At 41.2% G+C, this 21000-nt stretch overlaps 1 protein-coding gene across 1 annotated transcript in view; it reads right to left on the reverse strand.

Annotated features, from left to right (window-relative positions):
- Positions 1-21000, reverse strand: part of ITGB1 (integrin subunit beta 1) — a 75560-nt gene that overhangs the window by 16217 nt on the left and 38343 nt on the right. The window contains exons 7-14 of the mRNA XM_077808294.1: positions 20105-20260; positions 16378-16473; positions 14997-15086; positions 14104-14244; positions 13734-13936; positions 9935-10173; positions 8038-8260; positions 1740-1972 (exon numbers count right to left, since the gene is read on the reverse strand). Of these exons, the coding sequence (XP_077664420.1) occupies positions 1740-1972; positions 8038-8260; positions 9935-10173; positions 13734-13936; positions 14104-14244; positions 14997-15086; positions 16378-16473; positions 20105-20260 (1381 nt within the window). The remainder of the gene's footprint in view (positions 1-1739; positions 1973-8037; positions 8261-9934; positions 10174-13733; positions 13937-14103; positions 14245-14996; positions 15087-16377; positions 16474-20104; positions 20261-21000) is intronic.

A 21000-nucleotide genomic window follows, 5' to 3' on the forward strand; every position in this document is an offset into this window, starting at 1 on the left:
ACTTTTTTTTTTTTAAAGGAAATAAAATGAGAAAGTCCATTAATGAACTTCACAAAATTTTGAAAGTCAGCTGAGACAAATGAACATTCTACTGAGATTGTAAACCCTTTGGGAGGAAGATTCCCTTCATTATACATGGGCACAGCACCTAGCACAGAGTGATAGACTGCCTCTCCTCCTCTTCCTTTCCCTATTCTCTCCTGATCCCCTATGATCCCTTTTGCTCCCCATCTAGGTGAGGGGAACTCATGTGAGCCTTGAATGGCCAGGTCAGATATTTTGTAGTAACAGCTATAGGCTGTACGTGGCCCTTCCTCCATTTCATGTCAAATGCCATGTTCAACAGAGAAATGTCACTCACTACTTCAGTTTTTAAAATCAAACATGCTAAGTGACTGTTGGCTTTTAAATTCAGTCAGCTGAGTTTGCAAACAGCTCTCTTTAACATATAAAAATTATGCTCCTCACCATGGAAAATTTCAACCGTAAAAGATGAAATTTTGGGAACATTACCAAAAAATAGTGAGTTAATGCAAGTTTCCATACAACGTTCATGACGTAGAGAAGCTATTCCATGAATCTTTAAAATGCTGTACTAAGCAAAACATATACAGCTCTCTGGGTCGACATCATACTAAACTAGTACAACTAGGGGAAAATCTGGCCTTCACTGATCAGATAGATTATTGCAAATATCTGCATCAATTTCCCATAAAACAGAAATAACATTTAAAATTAAATAAAAAAACCCAGATAAACAAATCTCGTACTTCAGGGCATAAATTTCACCAGCTGGAATGAGGAAGGTATGTCACTCAAAGCTGCATCATTGTACAAATATGTGCATTATGGGCATTAACACATTTATGCCTGAAACAGCGGGTGTTGGCCACTGAACTAAGCAGACGATCGATCTTGTCCACTTATCAATTCGTATAATCCTGCAGAATGAGACATAACTTTCTACCTATCGTGTACAATTAATAAAAGGTATATTTTATATTAAGTCACTAACTCAGTCAGGAAACCACTACTATGGTTGGAAGCAAAAGTCCTTTTCAGAAGAGATGTTAGCTTGATTAGAGAGTAAGCCACCTGCACACTGATCTAAACTAGCCAATTTCCCAGAAAATAACAAACCATTGATCAAACCACAGTTGAATCAATTTTTCCTCTGCCAGTAGATATTTGATAGAACCACCTCCAGGAAGTCTGAGTATTATGGATTAATTACTTGAAGGTAAGTCGTCTGAGTAAAGCAAGGACTGAGAAGAGAAATAATCAAGCATAAACAAAGGAGGTTTTTGCTATTCTGTACAAAGCTGGACATATAATGTGACATTTTACTTAATTGTGTGTTTTTTGTTTTAACCTGTAACACGTTTCAAACCTGAGCTAAATCAGAAAGATTTGTATCAATGTATTTAGGACTTGATTAAAAGACATTATAGAAACACGATTAAAGTATGTCAACAGGAAGAAAAAAAACTTTAAATACAACATACACCAAGCCATGTGAGCAAATCTGTTTCAGTCAGTGTAGGAGTCTGTAAACAGTGTCAATATTTGAGACACAAACACCAGTCTCAAGCAGCCCTAGTTTCAGAGGAGGGAGTGGGGATACTACTTCTGGATACAGTCTGAAGGTTCAGAAAGGTCAGTCGATGTAACTGAGTACAGAAGGAACAACAGAGAGTTGGTCACAAAGGTGAAGGAAACATGCAATAAGGGGTTTGTACCTGGTGTCTCCACTACATGGACAATGGCGTCATTGTTTGCATTGACTGAGTAAGTGAAGTAGAACCAGCAGTCATCAACATCCTTCTCTTTACAGTGAGTCAGTGGATCAGCCTGGCCAGGCTGTGGTAACTTTTCTCGACTTTCCACTAGCGTCATGCTGAAATTCTTACAACCCTGAGAACATGTGTCCTTCTTTTCTCCCTTTTTGAAAGCTCTGCATTGAACACAGTCCCTGTGGAAATACAAATTAGTAACACCACTTTTAAACATGTTCATGAAAGGGAGATTTCTAGTACATTAATTTCCATCTAATTGAAAAATCAATTAGCAAAGAAGGCAGAAATACCACCTGGAATGTGAGACTGTCATCTATCATCTCCCCCTACCTCTACACACACACCCCCACCCCTACCCCTCGTGTCCTTTTTCTTACTCATCTCATTTCTTCTCTTTCCTGTTGCTCTCCTTTTTACTTCTGTCCAATAAGAGTCTGGCTTAGCTGACCAAGACTGTATATTTTGCAACACTGCTGTAAACTTGTGACCATAAAGAGGAAATTAAAAGCGATGCCCTAAACAGCCTGATGCTGGTACAAATTTGACAGGTTTTAGAATCCTGGTAAAACTGTGTGCTCTGCCAGTGTTTCTCCAGCAGTGAGATTATAAGTGAGACAAAAGCTGCATTTTCTATCTTTGCTATTCTTTTCTCTTTTATTTTATGTGTGTCTTATTTTTGTCTTCTAGGAAAAAGAATCCGATTTTAAGAAAACAGGAACGACAGCTCCAGCCCATCTTAACTATTACTTTTTTCTTCAAAAAAGGATAGTTATTACTCTCTTTAATACCGTCTAAAAGACTGTCAAACAAGGGTTTTTTATTCTAAAACCTGTCTCCATCTAAAGGGAAAGGGATCAAAGGATGTTGTTAAAATGAAATCCTTATTTAATAGTTTACAATGCTTCAACTGTTTTTCTTTATCGTCTGTATCTTTAAAAAATGTTTTTAAAGGGTTTGCCATGGTACTCAGCAGGCTGAGGTCTCCCTATACCAAACTCCGAACCTTGCTTAAAACTGTTGAAATGTTGGACAGTAGGTGGGTTATGGCCCATATATTCTATCTAAATGAATATAAGAGGTGTAAGAAAGTGTAATGCCCTTTTATCTTGGCTTTGTCTTGCTTGATCTTCTTTATCACCTTCAATACCAAAGGCATTGGAGAGAATGCATAAAGAAAGTCCCTCGTCCACAGAACAAGGAAAGCATCTCCCAGAGTGAGAGACCCCAACCCTCCTTTCAGGCAAAATTGTTTGCACTTTCTGTTAGTGGTGGCGGCGGCAAAGAGGTCCACTTCTGGAAATCACCAGGTCAGAAAAATGTGATTGAGAGTTCACGAGTCCAACTCCCTATTCATAATCTTGGAAGAAGTGCTTACTGAGATCATCCATGTTCTATAGGCCTGGAAGGTAATTGGATGTGATTGGCTATATATTAGTTCCATAGCTTTACTGTGCTTCAGCACAAAGGAAAGGGGATCTTACCTACGCACCCTGATGATTGATGTAGAACATGCAGATTATTTTGTCTATCATGAATTTTATTGATTTACCCCTGATTAATGGAAGGAAGTGAACAGAAGCATTTCTGACTGCCCTCAACTCTAGGAGCTTAATGTGAGGACATGCTTCTTGGGCAGACTTACCAGAAACCAAAGGAATCTCTCGTGAGAAGGATGTTGTGACATGAAAGTACATGTCCTGAAGGTCAAGATACAATTGGCTAATGCCAGTGATGGAATTATAGCAGTGAGAGTCACTATTCTGAATTTTTGTTTTTTCACCAAGTTGTTTAGGAGTCTTAAATCTAGAATCGATCTCTATCTCTCGCCTGCCTTTGGGATGAAAAAAATACTTGGAGTAAACTCCTTCTCTCTGTGCTGAGCTAGAACGGGTTCTATGGCTCCTATGCCTAGAAAGAAGTAAATTTCCTGTCTCAGCAAGTGCTCATGAGAAGGGTGGCTGAAAAGGGACATGAGAAGGGGGAAGGATGGAGTAACATGATTTTATAATGTCAGATGTAATCTTCTCCCACACAAGTTGAAAATGGGAGCAACAGTCTACAAAGGTGTGTGTGGGGGGAGGGGTAGAATGGTGTAGTTGCAGCTTGGTGATGTGGGGTGGTTCCAGGCTCTCAACCAATCCATCAAAACTGTCATTTTTATGACAAAGATGGTTGAGTGACAGACAGATCTTTCTCTGAAACCATGGCTTCTTTCTGGACAGCTCTGTGTGACTTTGAAATCCTGAAAATTGAACAGGACAGGATCTTTGTGCTGTTTGAATGTTTCTTTTCATGTAGGTATATGTAGTGGTGTGGTGGTCGTCCCTCTCCCTTTGGGTTGGAGGGAGGCCACACTGCCTCACCTCGCCATTGAGACCACCGCCTAGTATCAGGGGAATTAGCATTAGGCATTAGTGTCCAGCCTGGTCTAACAGGGCTGAGCAGCCAATTGTTTATAGCCTCTTGACCCTTTAAGCAGAGGCCAGGCAAACACCTTAGTCTGTTTCTGGGCCCTTTTTGCAGGGGCCAGAGCAGACACAACAGTCAATTAAGCTCTTAGCCCTTTAAGCTGGGGCAGAGAAAAACCCCAGGAGTCAATTAGCTCTGGGCCCTTGGTGCAGGGACAGAGCAGAAACCCAGGGGTCAGTGTCCTAGCTCTAGCGGACGATTGACAAATGCAGGCCTCTGGACCTCGCGAGGGGAGGCTGCCACCCAGAGGTGGGGTGGCCGGTGGAGCCCGGGCCCACCCTACTCCCGGGGCCCTAACAGTGGCGGAGTGATCCGCCACTGGGTCAGCGGGGAATCCAGCTGCAACACGCTGGCCATGCTTCCGGCAGCACTACAGCCACACTGAAGTCGGCTGTTCCTGGGCCACTTCCTCCCCTCCCCTCAGGGTGTACCTGCAACCAAGAGACATCTTCCATCTGCTCCGGGTGGGTGGCCAGCAGCAGTCCTGGTAGGTCTGCAGTAGGCACAGGTTCCCTGGCGGGAAGAGACTCACTGGGCTGGGTAGCAGAGTCAGCAGCCAGGGGTGAATAGGACATGTCTGTCTCCCTCGGCGTTCTGGCTGCAACTGAGCCAGAGGCTCCGCCTTTTATACTTCCCATTCCTGTTATCCACTTCCGGTGGGAGGGGCGAGGCAGGCTTGGCTCCGCCCACTTGTGCACAAAGGCCAGTTCCTCCCGCTCTGGGTCAGAGGGAGGCCACACTGCCTCACTACCGTGTATAAATCCCAAGGGATCTCAAGATGGCTCTAGAATCCTTCAAGCACGTAAGGATTAATCGGTGGATTCAGCAAAGAAGCTTACTTCATCAAAGGGAAGGTCCCCAACCATATTTTGGACCTCCCTTTAGAACCCAGAAAGCTAGAATCAGGGTGCCTGACGCATGAGCACTGCTAATGAAACAGTACACGCTGCAGTGTCAACTGCGTCCAACAAGGCTTGGAATAAGCTCCTAGCTAGTAGCTGATGTTCATTAATAATGGACTGGAATTGCTCGCAGTATTCAGGCGGAAGGCACTCAAAGGTGGTAAACCTAGAATAATTTCTGTCATCATATTTCATAATAAGAGTCTGGTAATGTGCAATCCTAAACTGAATTGTAACAGACGAGTAGGTCTTACGGCCGAACAGATCAAGACATTTTTAGTTTTAATCCTAAGGTGTGGATTTGATGGGGTGCTGTTTGCCACGTTCAGTCACCACTTCTACAACAAGGGAGTTACATGAAGGATGGGAAAATAAAAAGTCAGAGTTCTTGAACAGACCACAGAATTTTTTTTTTTGTCAGCATGCTTGCATGTTGGTGATATTGTTGCTGGGGTCTGCTAAATGGTCTTGGCAGGATCCCACAGGGCCTCACTGACAGGTAAGGCAATTCTAGATGAGGATCACCACTGTAGAATATCTGGTAACTTCCACTGCAACTCTTTGACCTCCTCTAAGGGGATCTGTAAGGAGTCCGCAATATATTTTACTAAATCTTGAAGGCAGGGGAGGCTTGACAGTCTCATCTGGAAAAGATGAGGAGATATTCATTTGCAGAGTAGCCTCCTTATCTACTCTGGCCTCCTGCTCCTCAAACAATTCTTTAACTTGCGGTAATGGAAGAGGGATATCTGAAGTAGGAGAAAGACTAGGGGCTCATGAAAACTGTTGTCAATATGCAGCCCAAGGATCCCAGTCTGGCCACTGAGGAGGTCCATGAGATACAGAAGGTGGTATCCAATGCTGCTGGAACTAGCAAGGAGGAGCACTGTTTTGTAGTTTCTCTCTTTCCCTAAAAGTGTCAGGTGGAAGCTCCCTTCACTGGTGAGCAGGGGAATCCTGCACTGAGATTTGAGAATCGGATGGGAATTCCTTTTCATCTAAAGGAGGAGCTCTGCCAAAGTCATGGTGTGCTGGAGAATCAAGTGGTACTGATAGGTACCCATTAGCAATGGAGGCTCAGACATATCTGAGACAAGTAAGGCTTTGGAATTTCTAAATTGCTGTGGCGCGGGGTGGAGTTGAAGCCAGGCTCCACAGTTGGTAATGATGGTATAGACTGTTCCGGTAAGTCTTGTCTGATGGAGTTCAACGGTACCAAAGAAGATGAATCCTTGGTAGGTGCTGAGATAATATGAGAAGCCTGTCTTCTGGATGACCAGCTTAAGCATGGTGAATACCAAGAGAGTTCTAGATACCATCTTTTAAGAAAAAGAGTGCTTAGACTTCTTCCCTGGAGTGTCTTGCTACTGTGGTACAATGGAGGACCTCATTGCCAAAGCATGTTTTGTTCCTTTAGCCTTACAGAAGCTCAGAGCACTAGGCACAAGGTCAATACTGATGGAGCCTGCAGCCTCAGCGATACCCAGTGGAGGATAAGAGGTCTCCAGTGTAGTCTTATTTTGAGGAGATTGAGGCATTCCTGGAGTAAACTATGAAGAGAATGACTCCTATTTTTATGGGTTTTCCCTGAGTCCTCTGAGGATCTCTTTTGTGTAGGTCTGTAGAGGTTTGTGAAGAGCGTGCAGATGATGATGCAGCACTATGCTCACTCAGAGGCTGATGTCCATTGGGGGTCTCTGGGCTTGGATGCAATGCTGGATGGAGAGAATACTCCATCATTAAGAGCTTAAGTTTCACCTCCCAATTCTTCATAGCTCTGCTTTTAAGGGACATCCATCTCCCCCTAACAGCAAATATACTGGGAGTGTCCGTCACGAGCCGGGATGGCTTCCCTGTGTGACGCAAGACAACACTTGAAGCCTGGAGATCCTGCCATATCCCAAGACAACAGGGATCCCAAAAGAAAAAAAACCCTCTTAAGAAAAAGGGATTATAATGCAAACCTCTACAAAATAAGAGATATAAAATAAATTACAGAAAATAATTAGTCTAAAGAATAAACTCTGAACAGTTATAAATGGGCACACTAAAGGCTCCATCTCAGGCTGAGGCGGTTGACAAGGAACTGAGCACAGCCTGCTGGTGCAGCCCGATATAGTTTTGGTGCAGGGCATGAGGCGGCATAAAGCACATGCGCTGGCTGAATGGGCACTTTTACTGAAAATCTTCAATCAAAGGCGCATGCAATCCAGGTCGGACACGATTCAAAGAAGAATCTCTGTCATCTTATCTATGAAATGAGGGTCCCTTGCATTTAGGGTAGGAATATTTATAGATACTGAGGCCAGAAGGGACCATCTAGTCTGAGCTCCTGTATAGCACAGGCCATAGAACCTCCTCATAGGAGTCTTTAGTCAATACTAACGGTTGTGAAATACACAGAAATATTAACTGCAGTCACTGGATGAGGAGATTTGAACTCAGTCTCCTGGATGCAATCCAGGGTACCTTTGGCTTTACATAGAAACCAGGTTGCAAGGTTAACTATGATGCAGTAGTCACTGTCCTATAAACAGAGTATTATCCAAAAAAAGCCAGTCTGAACTGATTTTTATTTATCACAAATCACATTCTGATATAAAGGGAAGAAAGTTAAGGACTAAACGATCTTAGCTAAGGTAACCAGTCAAAGTTGTGTACTTTTTGTGTGTGTTTGTGACTCTTAACTTTACTTCATCTCCTCCTACTGCCTCAGGGGATTATATCCCTATATTTCAGATTGGAATATGAGAATGAAGCAGCAATGAATATCAAGGGCCTCATTTTCAAAGTTGAGAATATGTAAATACCAAAAACGCACATACACACAGCATCTCTGAAAGCCTCGCCTTCGTTGAACTGACACTTACTTGTGCTCTGCACAGACACCAAGGCAGGTCTGACACATTTCACACGTGGGGCCTTGGAATTTGGCATCTGTGCAGTTACAGGTTCCACACTCACAGGTTCCTCTTCCATTGCAGATTTGCCCATTGGAAGCCATACATGAAGACTTATCCAAGGAACAATCACAAGCACTGCCAGTGAAATTGGGGTAACATTCACATACTCTACACTTGCAGACACCATTTCCTGCATGTTAAAAAGATATTTTAGTAAACTTAAGTAAATATTCATTTTGTGGCACCGAGAAATACTTTGAATAATGTTTGCCATCAGGGAATATTAGAAATATAAACTGACTGATGCAAAGATAAAAAGATGACAAGTAGAATTAATGTTGCCTCCTTCAAGAGTTTTTTTTTTTATAGTTAAAGACATTTCTCTTCCCTCCTCACAAAACCACAACCAAAGAACCAGAAAGGCTGGTGAAAGGTCACTCATGGAGACCATTATAAAATGAAGCCCTCTCCCCACAACAGATAATCAGCATCAGTGCAACCTCTCTTTAACAATAATTTAACATTTATATCATGCTAGTAGCCTAGATGCCTCAATCAGGTTGGGGCCCTACTCTGCTCGGCACTATACAAACATATGGTAAACAACATAATTTGCACCTCAACCTTGTTTTAGAAGAGCTTAAGTCTCATGACAAAAGGTCAGTTACTCTTCACAGTTGATTAAGTCCTTGGCCTTCTCTGAGACTGCTCGGAAGGATACCAAATAGTCACCAGTTTCAGAGTAACAGCCGTGTTAGTCTGTATTCGCAAAAAGAAAAGGAGTACTTGTGGCACCTTAGAGACTAACCAATTTATTTGAGCATGAGCTTTCGTGAGCTACAGCTCACTTCATCGGATGCATACTGTGGAAACTGCAGAAGACATTATATACACACAGAGACCATGAAACAATACCTCCTCCCACCCCACTCTCCTGCTGGTAATAGCTTATCTAAAGTGATCATCAAGTTGGGCCATTTCCAGCACAAATCCAGGTTTTCTCACCCTCCGCCCCCCTCTTCCCCCACACACACACAAACTCACTCTCCTGCTGGTAATAGCTTATCCAAAGTGACCACTCTCCCTACAATGTGCATGATAATCAAGGTGGGCCATTTCCAGCACAAATCCAGGTTGTCTCACCCCCCCACCCCCATACACACACAAACTCACTCTCCTGCTGGTAATAGCTTAAATAGTCACCAGTGGTTTATACAATGTGAACAATAGCCACTAGTATCTGGGCTAAGATTACCAGCTCATTTTGTACTGATCGAGGTTACAGTAAGACAGTGTAGTAGTACAGTCTCAAGACACTTGACTCAGCATTTACTACACCTCTTGTCAGATCCACCCAACACTTCTTAGATGGGGCATGTAGTAAAAACAAGTGCAAAATTCTCCCTCAAATGATTTCAGCTCCTTTAATCATTTATAATTTACTTTATCATTTTATATTAGTACATACTGTAGGTATTTGCCTGGTGTCAGATTTATGAGATTTACAATAAATTCTGGTCTCCTTTTAAAAGGCAAAAGTATTTAAATTTTTGACGGTCTCATAGCATTTTACAGCTTTTGTCAAATTCACTTTACATCACAGACTGGAGCTGTGTTGGCAGGGAAGATATTTAATCTGAAGTGTTAGCATTTCTACTAGCACATACCATAGCCTTGGCTATAGACTGATGGCCATTATATTATTAGGTAACTATCTTCAGACACTATCTGCTCAGGCCAGATTCAAATGGCTCTATAGTCATTTATCATATCCTCTAAGTCACCTAGCCACAGTTCAAATTTGTCAGCCTCACCCTGTAACATATTTGCAAAGTTTTGTAGAACTATGAACTATATTTCTCACCTCCGCAAATTAAGCCATTAGATCTATCACAGTTGAAGTTATCACATTCACAATATTTGCCAGAGTAGACTTCATTGGTGTTTTCCCTTTTCTTGCATACACATTGTCCGCAAATACACTCTCCATTGTTACTGCATATTTCTGTACTGTTCTCTCTTCTACAGTAAGCATCCATATCTTCACTATTTACTTCATCTGTGCTGCATTCACACTCTTTTCCAATACGTCCTTCGTTACACCTAGAGGAAAAATATATGCCTAAGATTTAAATTGGGTAAAACTCATGTGAACTGAAAATGTTTACATACAATAATATATACAAGAAAAAGATTCAACAGGATAGAAGGCAGTAGTCACTGTTTCTGCAGGGAATGGTTTGAGGTTCAAACTAGATACCAGCTGAGACTTAAGTGTAACCATCCTTAGGACCTAATTGTGCCATTAAGCAGTTTCTCAGCTGTTTACTTGTTCCAGGTGAAAAGCTGAGGGCTGCAACCTATGACAACACAGCTATATAGCCATTATTTCTGTAAAAGGAGATCATTATTACTTATTATTTTAATATAAAAGTAGTGCCAATGGCTATTTACTATGGCTACTGCCCTTTACCCCACTTAATCTCTATCAAGGAAACATTCTCGCTTGGACACTGGGCATTCGAGGGCTGGATTCTCAGAGGTACTGAACACCTGCAGCTCCCAATGACTTCAATTGCAGTGAAGGGGTTTCAGTTCAGCACTTCAGAAAATCAGGAACTAGTGTTTATGAATAAAAGGTGGTTTCTTATGGTTACCAGAAACAAACCTGAGAGCCACTTAAACCAGAGATGAAGCTTTCATCAGGAAATCATTCAAGTGTAGAAAAGAGCAAGGAACTATTCTTCATATTGAATCCATTATCCTTTTAGTCTTTGTATGTGAAGTCATAGAGATGTCAGTGGCAGTGATGTATAAAAGTAAAAGTAAGTGAAGCAGGTAGTGCTTCAGGCAGGTAATATTTGATGACTCCCCCTTTCCAAATGCTTACCAGTTAGAGAAACATGCCCCAATCTGCAAGCATTCAGTGCACACACCACTTCCATTGACTTCAAAGGGAATTCCATATAAAGTATCCTGGCAAAATTAGGTCCTGCATTAAATATGCTCCTGAAATCTTTCCATTAAATCAATGTCTATTGCTGTTTGTCTTTAATAAATAACTGCATATGAGGGAGCTGGGAAAGGGGTTGAAAACTTCTTCAATTTAAAAATAATGTTTAGAGACACAAGATGGGTGAGGTAATATCTTTTATTGGACCAACTTCTGTTGGTGAGAGAGACATGCTTTCAAGTTTACACAGAGCTCTTCTTCAGGCCTCAGGGCTTGTCTATACTTCTGGCTAAATTGTCATTGCTGCAATCGATGCAGCGGTATTGATTTAGTGGGTCTGGTGAAGATAAACCAAGTTGATGGCAGAGCGCTCTCCCATCGACGTCTGTACTCCACCCTCCCGAGAGGCGGAAGATAAGTTGGTGGGAGAGCATCTCCTGTCAACATACAGCGGTGTCTGCACCGCACTAAGTCGACCCAAGTTACGTCGACTTCAGTTACACAATTTATGTAACTGAAGTAGCGTAACTTAGGTCAATTTACAGCGTTAGTGTAGACCAGCCCTCAGATATGTACTCTAGGGCAGTGCTTCTCAAAGCCGGTCCACCGCTTGTTCAGGGAAAGCCCCGGCGGGCCGGACCAGTTTGTTCACCTGCTTCATCCACAGGTTTGGCCGATTGTGGCTCCCAGTGGCTGCGGTTTGCCACTCCAGGCCAATGGGGGCTGTGGGAAGGGCGGCCAGCACATCCCTTCGCCCGCGCTGCTTCCCGCAACCCCCATTGGCCTGGAGCGGTGAGCCGTAGCCAGCGGGAGCCACAATCGGCCAAACCAGTGGACGTGGTAGGTAAATAAACCAGTCCGGCCCGCCAGGGGCTTTCCCTGAACAAGCGGCGGACCGGCTTTGAGAACCACAGATCTAGGGTATGTCTACACTTAAAATGCTACAGTGGCACTATTGGTGTCTACACAGGGACTTAGGTCAGTTTAACAATGCCACTCAGCTACGTGAATTTTTCACACCCCTGTGATGCAGTTAAATTGACCTAATTTTCTTGTATAGACCAGCAAAAGTGGTTAATCCAGCTTTCCCCCACCCCATGACAGGATTGGTGTTAATGGTCCACGTCACCTTGAATGGTCCCTTGAAACATGAATTAACTACTTATGCTAAACAATCTGTTGCACCTTGTATTTAGTAGTGACACTCTGGGTATGTCAGTACAGCAAAGAAAATCTGTGGCTTGCCTGTGCCATCCAATTCGGATTCACGGGGCTCAGACTGTAGGGCTATTTCATTGCTGTGTATAGTTCTGGGCTCAGGCTGGAGCCTGGGCTCTGGGGCCCTGCAGGGTGCGTGCCTAGAGCCCGGGCTCCAGCCGAAACCCAGAGGTCCACACAAGAATGAAACAGCCCTGTAGCCTGAGACCCATGAGCCTGAGTTGGCTGGCATGGGCCAGCTGCGGCTTTTTCTTTGCTGTGTAGACAGACCCTCTGAGCAATTCCCCAGACCCGAAGGAGCACTCTGTGCAAGCTTGAAAGCTTGTCTCTCTCACTAACAGAAGATGGTCCAATAAAAGATATTACCTCACCCTCCTTGTGTCTCTAATATTCTGGGACCAACCTGGCTAGAACAATACTGCATATAAATAATGTTTGGAATGTATTAACCAGATATCAGTGTTGTTCACTACTCTCTGAGAGCTTGGATCCTACTTCCCTAAAGGTGAAATTCTTAGGAGTTGAGCCACATTTTCAGGTTGTCTTCCTGGTTTTCCAGAAGGAATCATCTTTATTTTAGCTATAGGTTTCTTTGAAAATGAAGAGCCCAAACTGGGATTATCGGGTTGATGTCTAACTGGCCCACTTCTAGGGCCAAATTCTGATCTTTTAAAATCCAGTACAACTCCAGTAAAGCCAATAGAATTAAGTCTGACTTTCACTGGTGTAATAAAGCAGAATTTGGTTTCTAGTTTACTTTCCATAGCTTGTGCTGAACACTAATAAATATAATTAATGAAAGGGAATTTCAATTATACATATAAACACATAGTTCTATATAGCCTAAGGGATTTTAAAACATATAAAAATTGAAAATATCTACGTAATTAGAGCCCCAAACATTAAGAATAAATAAAATAAAGAAAGCAATGAGGAAAATCACAGCATCTTAAAAGCCTTGTCTGTTAATACTGATTGGCCTTGAATTTTTATTCATCACTGGTCTTGAGCAGCTGGTGCCAGCTTGCCAGGCACTCCTGCCAAGAAGCTACAAAATGCATTGTAAAACTCCTTGGAAGAAAATCTAGACTTCATGTCTCAAAGGTAAAAATTAGGTCAATCTTAAAGCTCACAAGAATATTATAATTTACGCTCCATTTTTATTTGATCCTTGCAGTACTTTTCATAATAAATGGGTCTTAAAATAGTAAGGCCTCCATATTCTTTGAAGGACCAACTCATGAAGGGCCAGATTCTGATACTTTGACTCATGCTTGGCAGTGCCTTACTACATGAATAATTCCCCTTATTTTAGTGGGACTATTTCTGGAGACAAGTTAGTATTCAACACAGGTAAGACCCTAAGATAACCAAGCACCGTAATGTTTCTCCCAGCCAACCTGCCCAAAATAAAAAAAAGCAAGCCTAATTAAAGAAACTGTGTGCTCATATTTCCCGTTTGCCAAAAAGAATAAAAGGTCCATTTATTTACCTGCAAGCACCACACTCAAATGTTCCATTTCCCTCATGGCAGTCTGGACTACGAGGAATTCCCTCACTTTGACATTGACATTCACAGATGAACTGAAGATTAATTTCCACTTCTTCAGTGAAACCCAGTGGTTTAATTTTAATGGTTTCATTTTGTCCTTTCTTTGGACACTCGTTAGCGGTTACACTAATCTCAAATTTAACCTGTAAGCGAAATAAATGGATTCTTACATCAGTACTAAAAGGCGCTCTGTCTAAATTATTAAAAAGTAAAATATTACAGAGATCTGCAGTCTTGTTCAATTCTTTAGGTATTAAAAATGTATGTTGTCAGCTATGTACTGTATACTTCAACTGAACAGAAAAATTACCTCATCTCCAATTGAAATGTTGGAACACTTTCTGCCATTTTCTCCTGTGCCATTCACTCCATTCTTGCAGTAAGATTTATAATTGATTGTTACTCCTTTTGGTAACTTGCTGTTTTCCAAGATAACCTCTGAAGACAAGGACTAAAACAAAAATTGTTATTAGTTAAGTAATAACTACCATCTAGCTTTAAAAGAGTTGACAAATAAAGGTGGAGCCTATTAAATGGTCATTTCCTGAAGAGAGACTTTCACAAAAATACATTCTCTACACACCAGCCTTCAGTACAGTAAAGGAGAACAAAATCTGGAAAGGAATAAAATTGCACATACATTATCCTTATTAGAAGACACTTTTCAGAATGTTCTGTGGAGGGTCGTTAGGTTTTATCAGTCCTTTCTCACGCCAGGGTGTTTTCTTAACAGTTCCCCAAAGATTCATTACTTCTGTTTTAACCCACTTTCACTATTCTTTGAAGTACTACCATCATCATTTAAAGACCAGAGGTAGCTTCCCTCCAGAACTTAACAACATGGCTCAAAGATTACTAAACATAAAGGTTGCTGCGGTGAAGAAAAAGCACAGCTTCTTTCCTCTCCTTACAATAAGAAAAGATCATGCAGGGAAAAATAAGCATGTCCTCTTGATCACATCAGATGCAAGAAAACACAATTAATGTTAGATGGGTTTGAAAAGAGAAGATAAGTCTTTTTTTTTGCAGAGAGAATGCTAATCTTTACATACAGCTGTGCACTTTTCATCAGAATTTGACAAGATTATGCAATTATCAACATTCCATCTTCTACTCCATTCACAATGTTTTTAAAAAAGAGCATACCTCAGTGGGCTTCTCTAGAAACTGATGCCAATATACATGAACTAAAAACAAACTTACATTGTAGGCGTCAATAATCAGTTGAATCACATTACTGGAATTTGCAGACAGAGTTCCAACTGCTGACTTTGGGATCAGATTTTTCAGTTCCTTTTAATATTAAAAGTAGAAAGTGTAAATTACTTTTACACAAATATAAATCCCACTCTAAAAGCTTGTTTATTATATACACTGAGATGCAGTAGATCAGAGTTATGAACAGCAGAATTATGAACTGACCAGTCAACCACACACCACATTTGGAACTGGAAGTATGCAATCAGGCAGCAGCAGAGACAAAAAAAAAAAAAAGCAAATACAGTACAGTATTGTATTAAACCTAAACTACTAAAAAAATAAAGGAAAGGCAGCATTTTTCTTCTGCATAGTAAAGTTTCAAAGCTGTATTAAGTCATTGTTCAGCTGTAAACTTTTGAAAGAACCACCATAATGTTTGTTCACAGTTATGAACATTTCAGAGTTTGAACAGCTTCCATTCCCGGGCTGTCCGTAACTCTGAGATTCCACCTTATACAGTCAGGAAAAACTCCCAAGACCAAGACAAAAATGTTGCCAATAGTTTCAGTAACTTGTGAAGGAATAAAAACAGTGACTGGAATATTGAAAACAAAATTATGCAATCTTTTAAAATTCTCGTATATCTTTTGATTGAATAAAAAAGGAAGGTATTCTCCTTAAAAAATTATTTAAAAAAACCTCTCATTTAAGTTAAAAAATATTCAGACAGTATTTAATTAAGAAGATACTTCTGTAACTATAAAAGGTTTTAGAACCATAAGTCATATTTCCTTCTGCTGCATTAAAACAGTCAGGGAGAGGGAGATCAACTGTCATCAAATGAAGGTGAAAGAAAACAAGTTAGTTCTGTTGGTAAAATCATAAAATACAAATAATGGCAAACCCACCTTTTCAAGTTCTCTAAATCAGGTATTGAGAGAACTAGTTTTAAAACATGTTTAAGAGTTATGTGCTTTTCCAAAACTCCTTCCCCTTAAGCTCAGCTCTGCCCCTCCCACAATTCTCCTTTGACTCCGCGTCTCCATGCCCCTCAGGTATTTTGAAGCAAAAAGCAGGTCCTGCACTGTTATTTCTAACCTAAAAGTAAGAAAGATTAAATCCACCCACTTTCTGCTTGAAAAATAAAAGCAGACTGGTAGGTTTTATATTGGGACAGGCAACTGCTCAAGAAAAGAGTGCTTAGTAATTAGCAGGAATGGCAAAAATCACTTTCATGGTCACCCGTTTTCAGACACATTTTAATTTCAAATCAAATTAGTTTCGATGATTGCATACTGGATCATCAGAATCAGCCTCTCAACTGTCTGGAAAAATATAAGCAACAGAAGCTTATCTCATGTGATTTTTTTTTTTTTTTTTTTACCTTGTAAACTGCCTGAAACTCCTCAGTAACGGCAAAAATTGTCTGAATGTTGTTCTCACTAAGCTTCTGTACCAGGTGAGCAATGGAGGGATAATCCTGTAAAATTAGACATGAAACTTAATTCAAATTTAGCAGATAAAGAACAATCTGGGTTTTTTAACCTTACATAATATTAAATTGCTTTTTGAATTTTAAAAGCATAGGCTTCCAACCAAACAACAATAGTTTAGTTAAAGGGCAAGCTTTTTTAAAAACACAAACAAAAATTCCCCCAAAACCAAAAAATCCACAAAACCCTTCAAGGCAGGACTGTCTACCAGCAGGTGAATATGGTATAAACACATTTTAGACAAGACTATAATATAAAATAAATAGAAAATAAATCAAATTTTCACATTCTTAATCACTTCCTATGAAGTCTGATTTAATCGCTAACATATATCCTATCATGTTTCATAATACTTTTGTCTTAATCAAAACCATTAGCCTTGTGTGGTGTTTTATCCATTTAAAGACGAAACAAACTGTGACTCAAATGTAGTCTGGTATTAAACAAAACGTTTATTTTAATCTACATAAAATGTGTTTGGGAACATGTACACGCACACACTTTTTACAGCTACTTGTCTTTAGCAATCGAGTACTTAATTATCTACACACATTTTATTTTTTCTACTTACCAAAAAGCCACAAAAGCATAGTTGTTAACCACACTCTTGTCTTAAACGTATTACATGCTACATATCATCAGGCCTGAATAACTTGCACCTGAAAGTCCTAAAAGAGTTGGCTGAAGAGATCTCTGGCCCACTGATGTTAATTTGTAATAGATCTTGGAATAATGAGGAAATTCCACAAGAGTACTAACATTGTGCCAGCATTTAAAAAAGGCAATGGGATGACCTGGGTAATGGTAGGCCAGTCAGCCGGACATCAATCCCACACAAAATAATAGAAACGCTGATTCGGGATTCAATTAACAAATAATTCAAATACAGGAATACTAATACCAGTCAATATGGTTTTATAGAAAAAACTTATAGAGCTATATGGGAAGGTCCTGCTGACCCCAGTATGTCCACCAGTCTATGGGAGGAATCTTGCACCATCTCCACTTGTATGTCCACAGAGGAGGTCACTCTCGTATGCTCTGTAGTCATCCTGCAGAGGAGAGGACACCCCAGACATCACTGCATCATTCAGTAATGAGGTGGCTACATACAAAGATGGTTGAAAAGGAGTCTCTTCAACCTCTTTTACAGAAGGCTCCAGGAGGGTTATTTGATCTCACTCGGTACTGACATCAGCACTGGGAACAATGTCCTGAGTCTCTTCTCTTGGGGAGAAGCATGGGAGGAAACCCCCAGGGATTCCAATATGGCCACTGGTAAGGCATGGGGCCCCCAACCCCTACTTGCACATGAAACCAAGTCTCTGGACCAATGTGGACCCTTTATTGCATACCAGGAGCGCAACTCTCTTGATGAAGATGAACAATGCCTTTGATCCCAAGATTGAGGGGCATAAGAACCTACTTCTGACTCTAAGGAAGATACCGAGTCTCCTGACCAAGGAGGTGCAGTACCACACAGTGACAAGGTCTGGCAGTGCGTCTCCAAAGACTTAAGCAACAGGGACAGCATGCTGGGCTTGCCTTTTGATGGTGTCTGGCGAGGAGGTGCCAGATGGTCTGAAGTAGGTACTGGATCTGAATAACAGTGGTAGGTAAAAAGAAAAGGAGTACTTGTGGCACCTTAGAGACTAACCAATTTATTTGAGCATGAGCTTTCGTGAGCTACAGCTCACTTCATCGGATGCATACCGTGGAAACTGCAGAAGAGGTAGGTAAGTGCAACAAAGACTACATATCAACTGCTAATGGATCAGCAACTCCTGCACCACCACAGAATCTGGTACTGAAAGGCACTGGAGATATCACACCACATCACATGCTTCTGGTGTGATCTGGACCAAGAGGGCTGACCTGATGCTGCTGTTGTTGCATCGAAGGGGTTGCTACAGTGCTCCAGCAGCGGTCAGTCATAATGCCACAGGCCCCAGTGCTGGAATCCACGAGCCTTCATGAAGTACTACTGGCACTGGGGAGTGCCTCCTTTCCGAGGACACTCTACCCTGTTTCCCAGCATGCCTACTGGATGTCAGTGCTGGGGATCTTGATCTTTTGGAGGAAGAGTCCTTTAAAGTACCCCACCAGTATTTCTTTTTTGGTCCTGGGGGAGGAGAGTGCTGCTGAGACACCACAATGGAGCACTCTTGACAGAAGTAGACGTGCATGCTGCCCACTTGGAACGTACAGCCATCTTAAGAAGTGACAAAGCTTCACCTCTGTATCTTTTTTGGTTCGGGGCTTAAATTCCTTACACATCTGGCACCTGTCCTGGACGTGATCCTCACCAAGGCACTTCACATATCAAAAATGAGGGTCACTCACTGACATGGATTTCCTGCAGCTGGTGCAAGGTATACAGCCCAGAGAACGAGGCATTCCCCAGTACCAGGTGTCAGTACTCAGAAAAAGCAGGAACTGACAGATCTACTAAACTCTTAAAAAATGAAACATACACTAAACTAACTATAACTTTATAAAAAACGTGTACCAACGATATACTCTAGAAATAATTTTCCTGAAAGGAAAAACATTGCCAAAGCAAGCTAACACACTCCAGCTACCAAGTATGAGCAGTAACAAGAAACTGAGGGGGAGTAAGGGTTGGCTCCATCCTTTATAGCATTGCAGAGTAGAACATGGCAGCACAGGATGCACGCACCACTGCGAGAGGTACGGCTAAACGGAAGATCTCTGATGCTGGTGCACCGGGTGCATGCACATTTGAAGTGGTGTGCACATGCGCAATCAAGCAAAGAAGAATGGTAAATAGCGATGAGGACAGGGAAGTCATTGGTCCATCAAACAAAGTACATTTTAATATAGTCAAATGAAAAGTTACACATCTAAGAACAAGGAATGCAGGCTATGCCTGCAGATTTGGGGGACTGTATCTTGGAAAGCAGCAACTCTAAAAAGGATTTAGGGTTTACAGTCAACAAGTAACTGAACATGAGCTTCTAGTGTGATGCTTTGGATATGTAAACAAGTGACTAGGGAGACAATTTTACCTCTGTATATAACGTCAGAGAGATACCAGAATACTGTATTCAGTTCTGATGACCACATTTTAAAAGGTTTTTGAAAAATTGGAGATGATACAGAAAAGAACCACAAAAAAGATTTGAAGGCTGAAGAAAATGCTTTACAGTGAGACTTAAAGAGCTCAACCTGTTTAGCTTATTAAAAAGACAATTGAGAGGTGACTTAATTACAGTGTAGCAGTACTTTCACAGGGAGAATATACCAACTATTAAAAGGCTCTTAAATCTAGCATAACAAGAACCAACGGCCAGACAATTCAAATTAGACAATTCAATTCAGATCAGACAATTTTTTTAAAACCAATGACTGTGATTAAGCATTGAAACAAACTACCTAGGGACACAGTGGATTCTCTATCTCTATCTTTTCAAGTTACACCTGGATGCCTTTCTGGAAGATATGCTTTAGCCAAACACAAGTTATTAGCCTCGATACGGAGGAACAGGGTAAAATTTAATGGCCTGTGATACACAGGCAGCCAGACTAGGTGATCTAATGATCCCTTTCTGACCTTAAACTTCATTAATTTACTTTGGTTTAGGCATGAAGACTTACATAATAATGACTCATTGTGTACATGTTATTTTCCAGATGACACCTCCCATCATTTGGTAAAACAATTCCACCAAGTTTACCATCTCCAGCAAAGTGGAATCCAGCATCCGTAGAAAATACCAACAATCTTGTCACATTTCTCCATCCAATTTGTGTCTTAGGGGAAAAAAAGTTTTATGATTTTTATTTCATTTTTTTAAAAACTAACCCGCCCCCCCTAATTTGTTTAAAGCAATGCAACATACACTTAGATTTAAATACAAGAAGGCAGACATGACAAATATTCAAAAAAACCCTAAAATAAGCCTTTAAAAGTTAGTTATAGTTAGTTTATGCACATATTTTGCTCAAGTCTGTCCTGTAATATTATCAGCAACAGTAGCACTTGTATAGCACCTTTCATCAGAGAACAAAACACTTTCTGACCTAGACTCTTGTCTGTTCTGCTCTCTAAGCACTACCTGAGTGGCACAAAGGATGAAGAAACTGCCCATATCACCCCAACTGTGGAGTTTCGGTAAGACATAATGCCGACATAACCAATTCCCAAACCACTACCCTGTAGCCCAATGATAGAGAGCATGTTTGGGGTAAAAGTGCACAGTGTGCTCTGGCAAGCCTGTATGGTCAGATGGTACCAAGAGGACCATTATCAACTAGTGGACATTAAAGAATCCCTTAGGTTGTCCTAAACTGCACAAGTTCCACAACCAGCACAGAACAGGCTAGAGAATCAGGGGAGCTATAACTAGATCCCTGACATCCCCTCTTCTCATCGCTATTCCACCCATTGCAAACTGGGCGCAGCAGAGTTCTGAGCCTACAAATATGGGGCTCAATCCTGTAAACTTTCTCAGCCATCTACAGAAGTTATTACAGGACTGGGCCATTTAAGC

This window comes from Eretmochelys imbricata, chromosome 2 (genome assembly GCF_965152235.1).
Source record: "Eretmochelys imbricata isolate rEreImb1 chromosome 2, rEreImb1.hap1, whole genome shotgun sequence".
In the NCBI taxonomy this organism is placed as follows: Eukaryota; Metazoa; Chordata; order Testudines; family Cheloniidae; genus Eretmochelys; species Eretmochelys imbricata.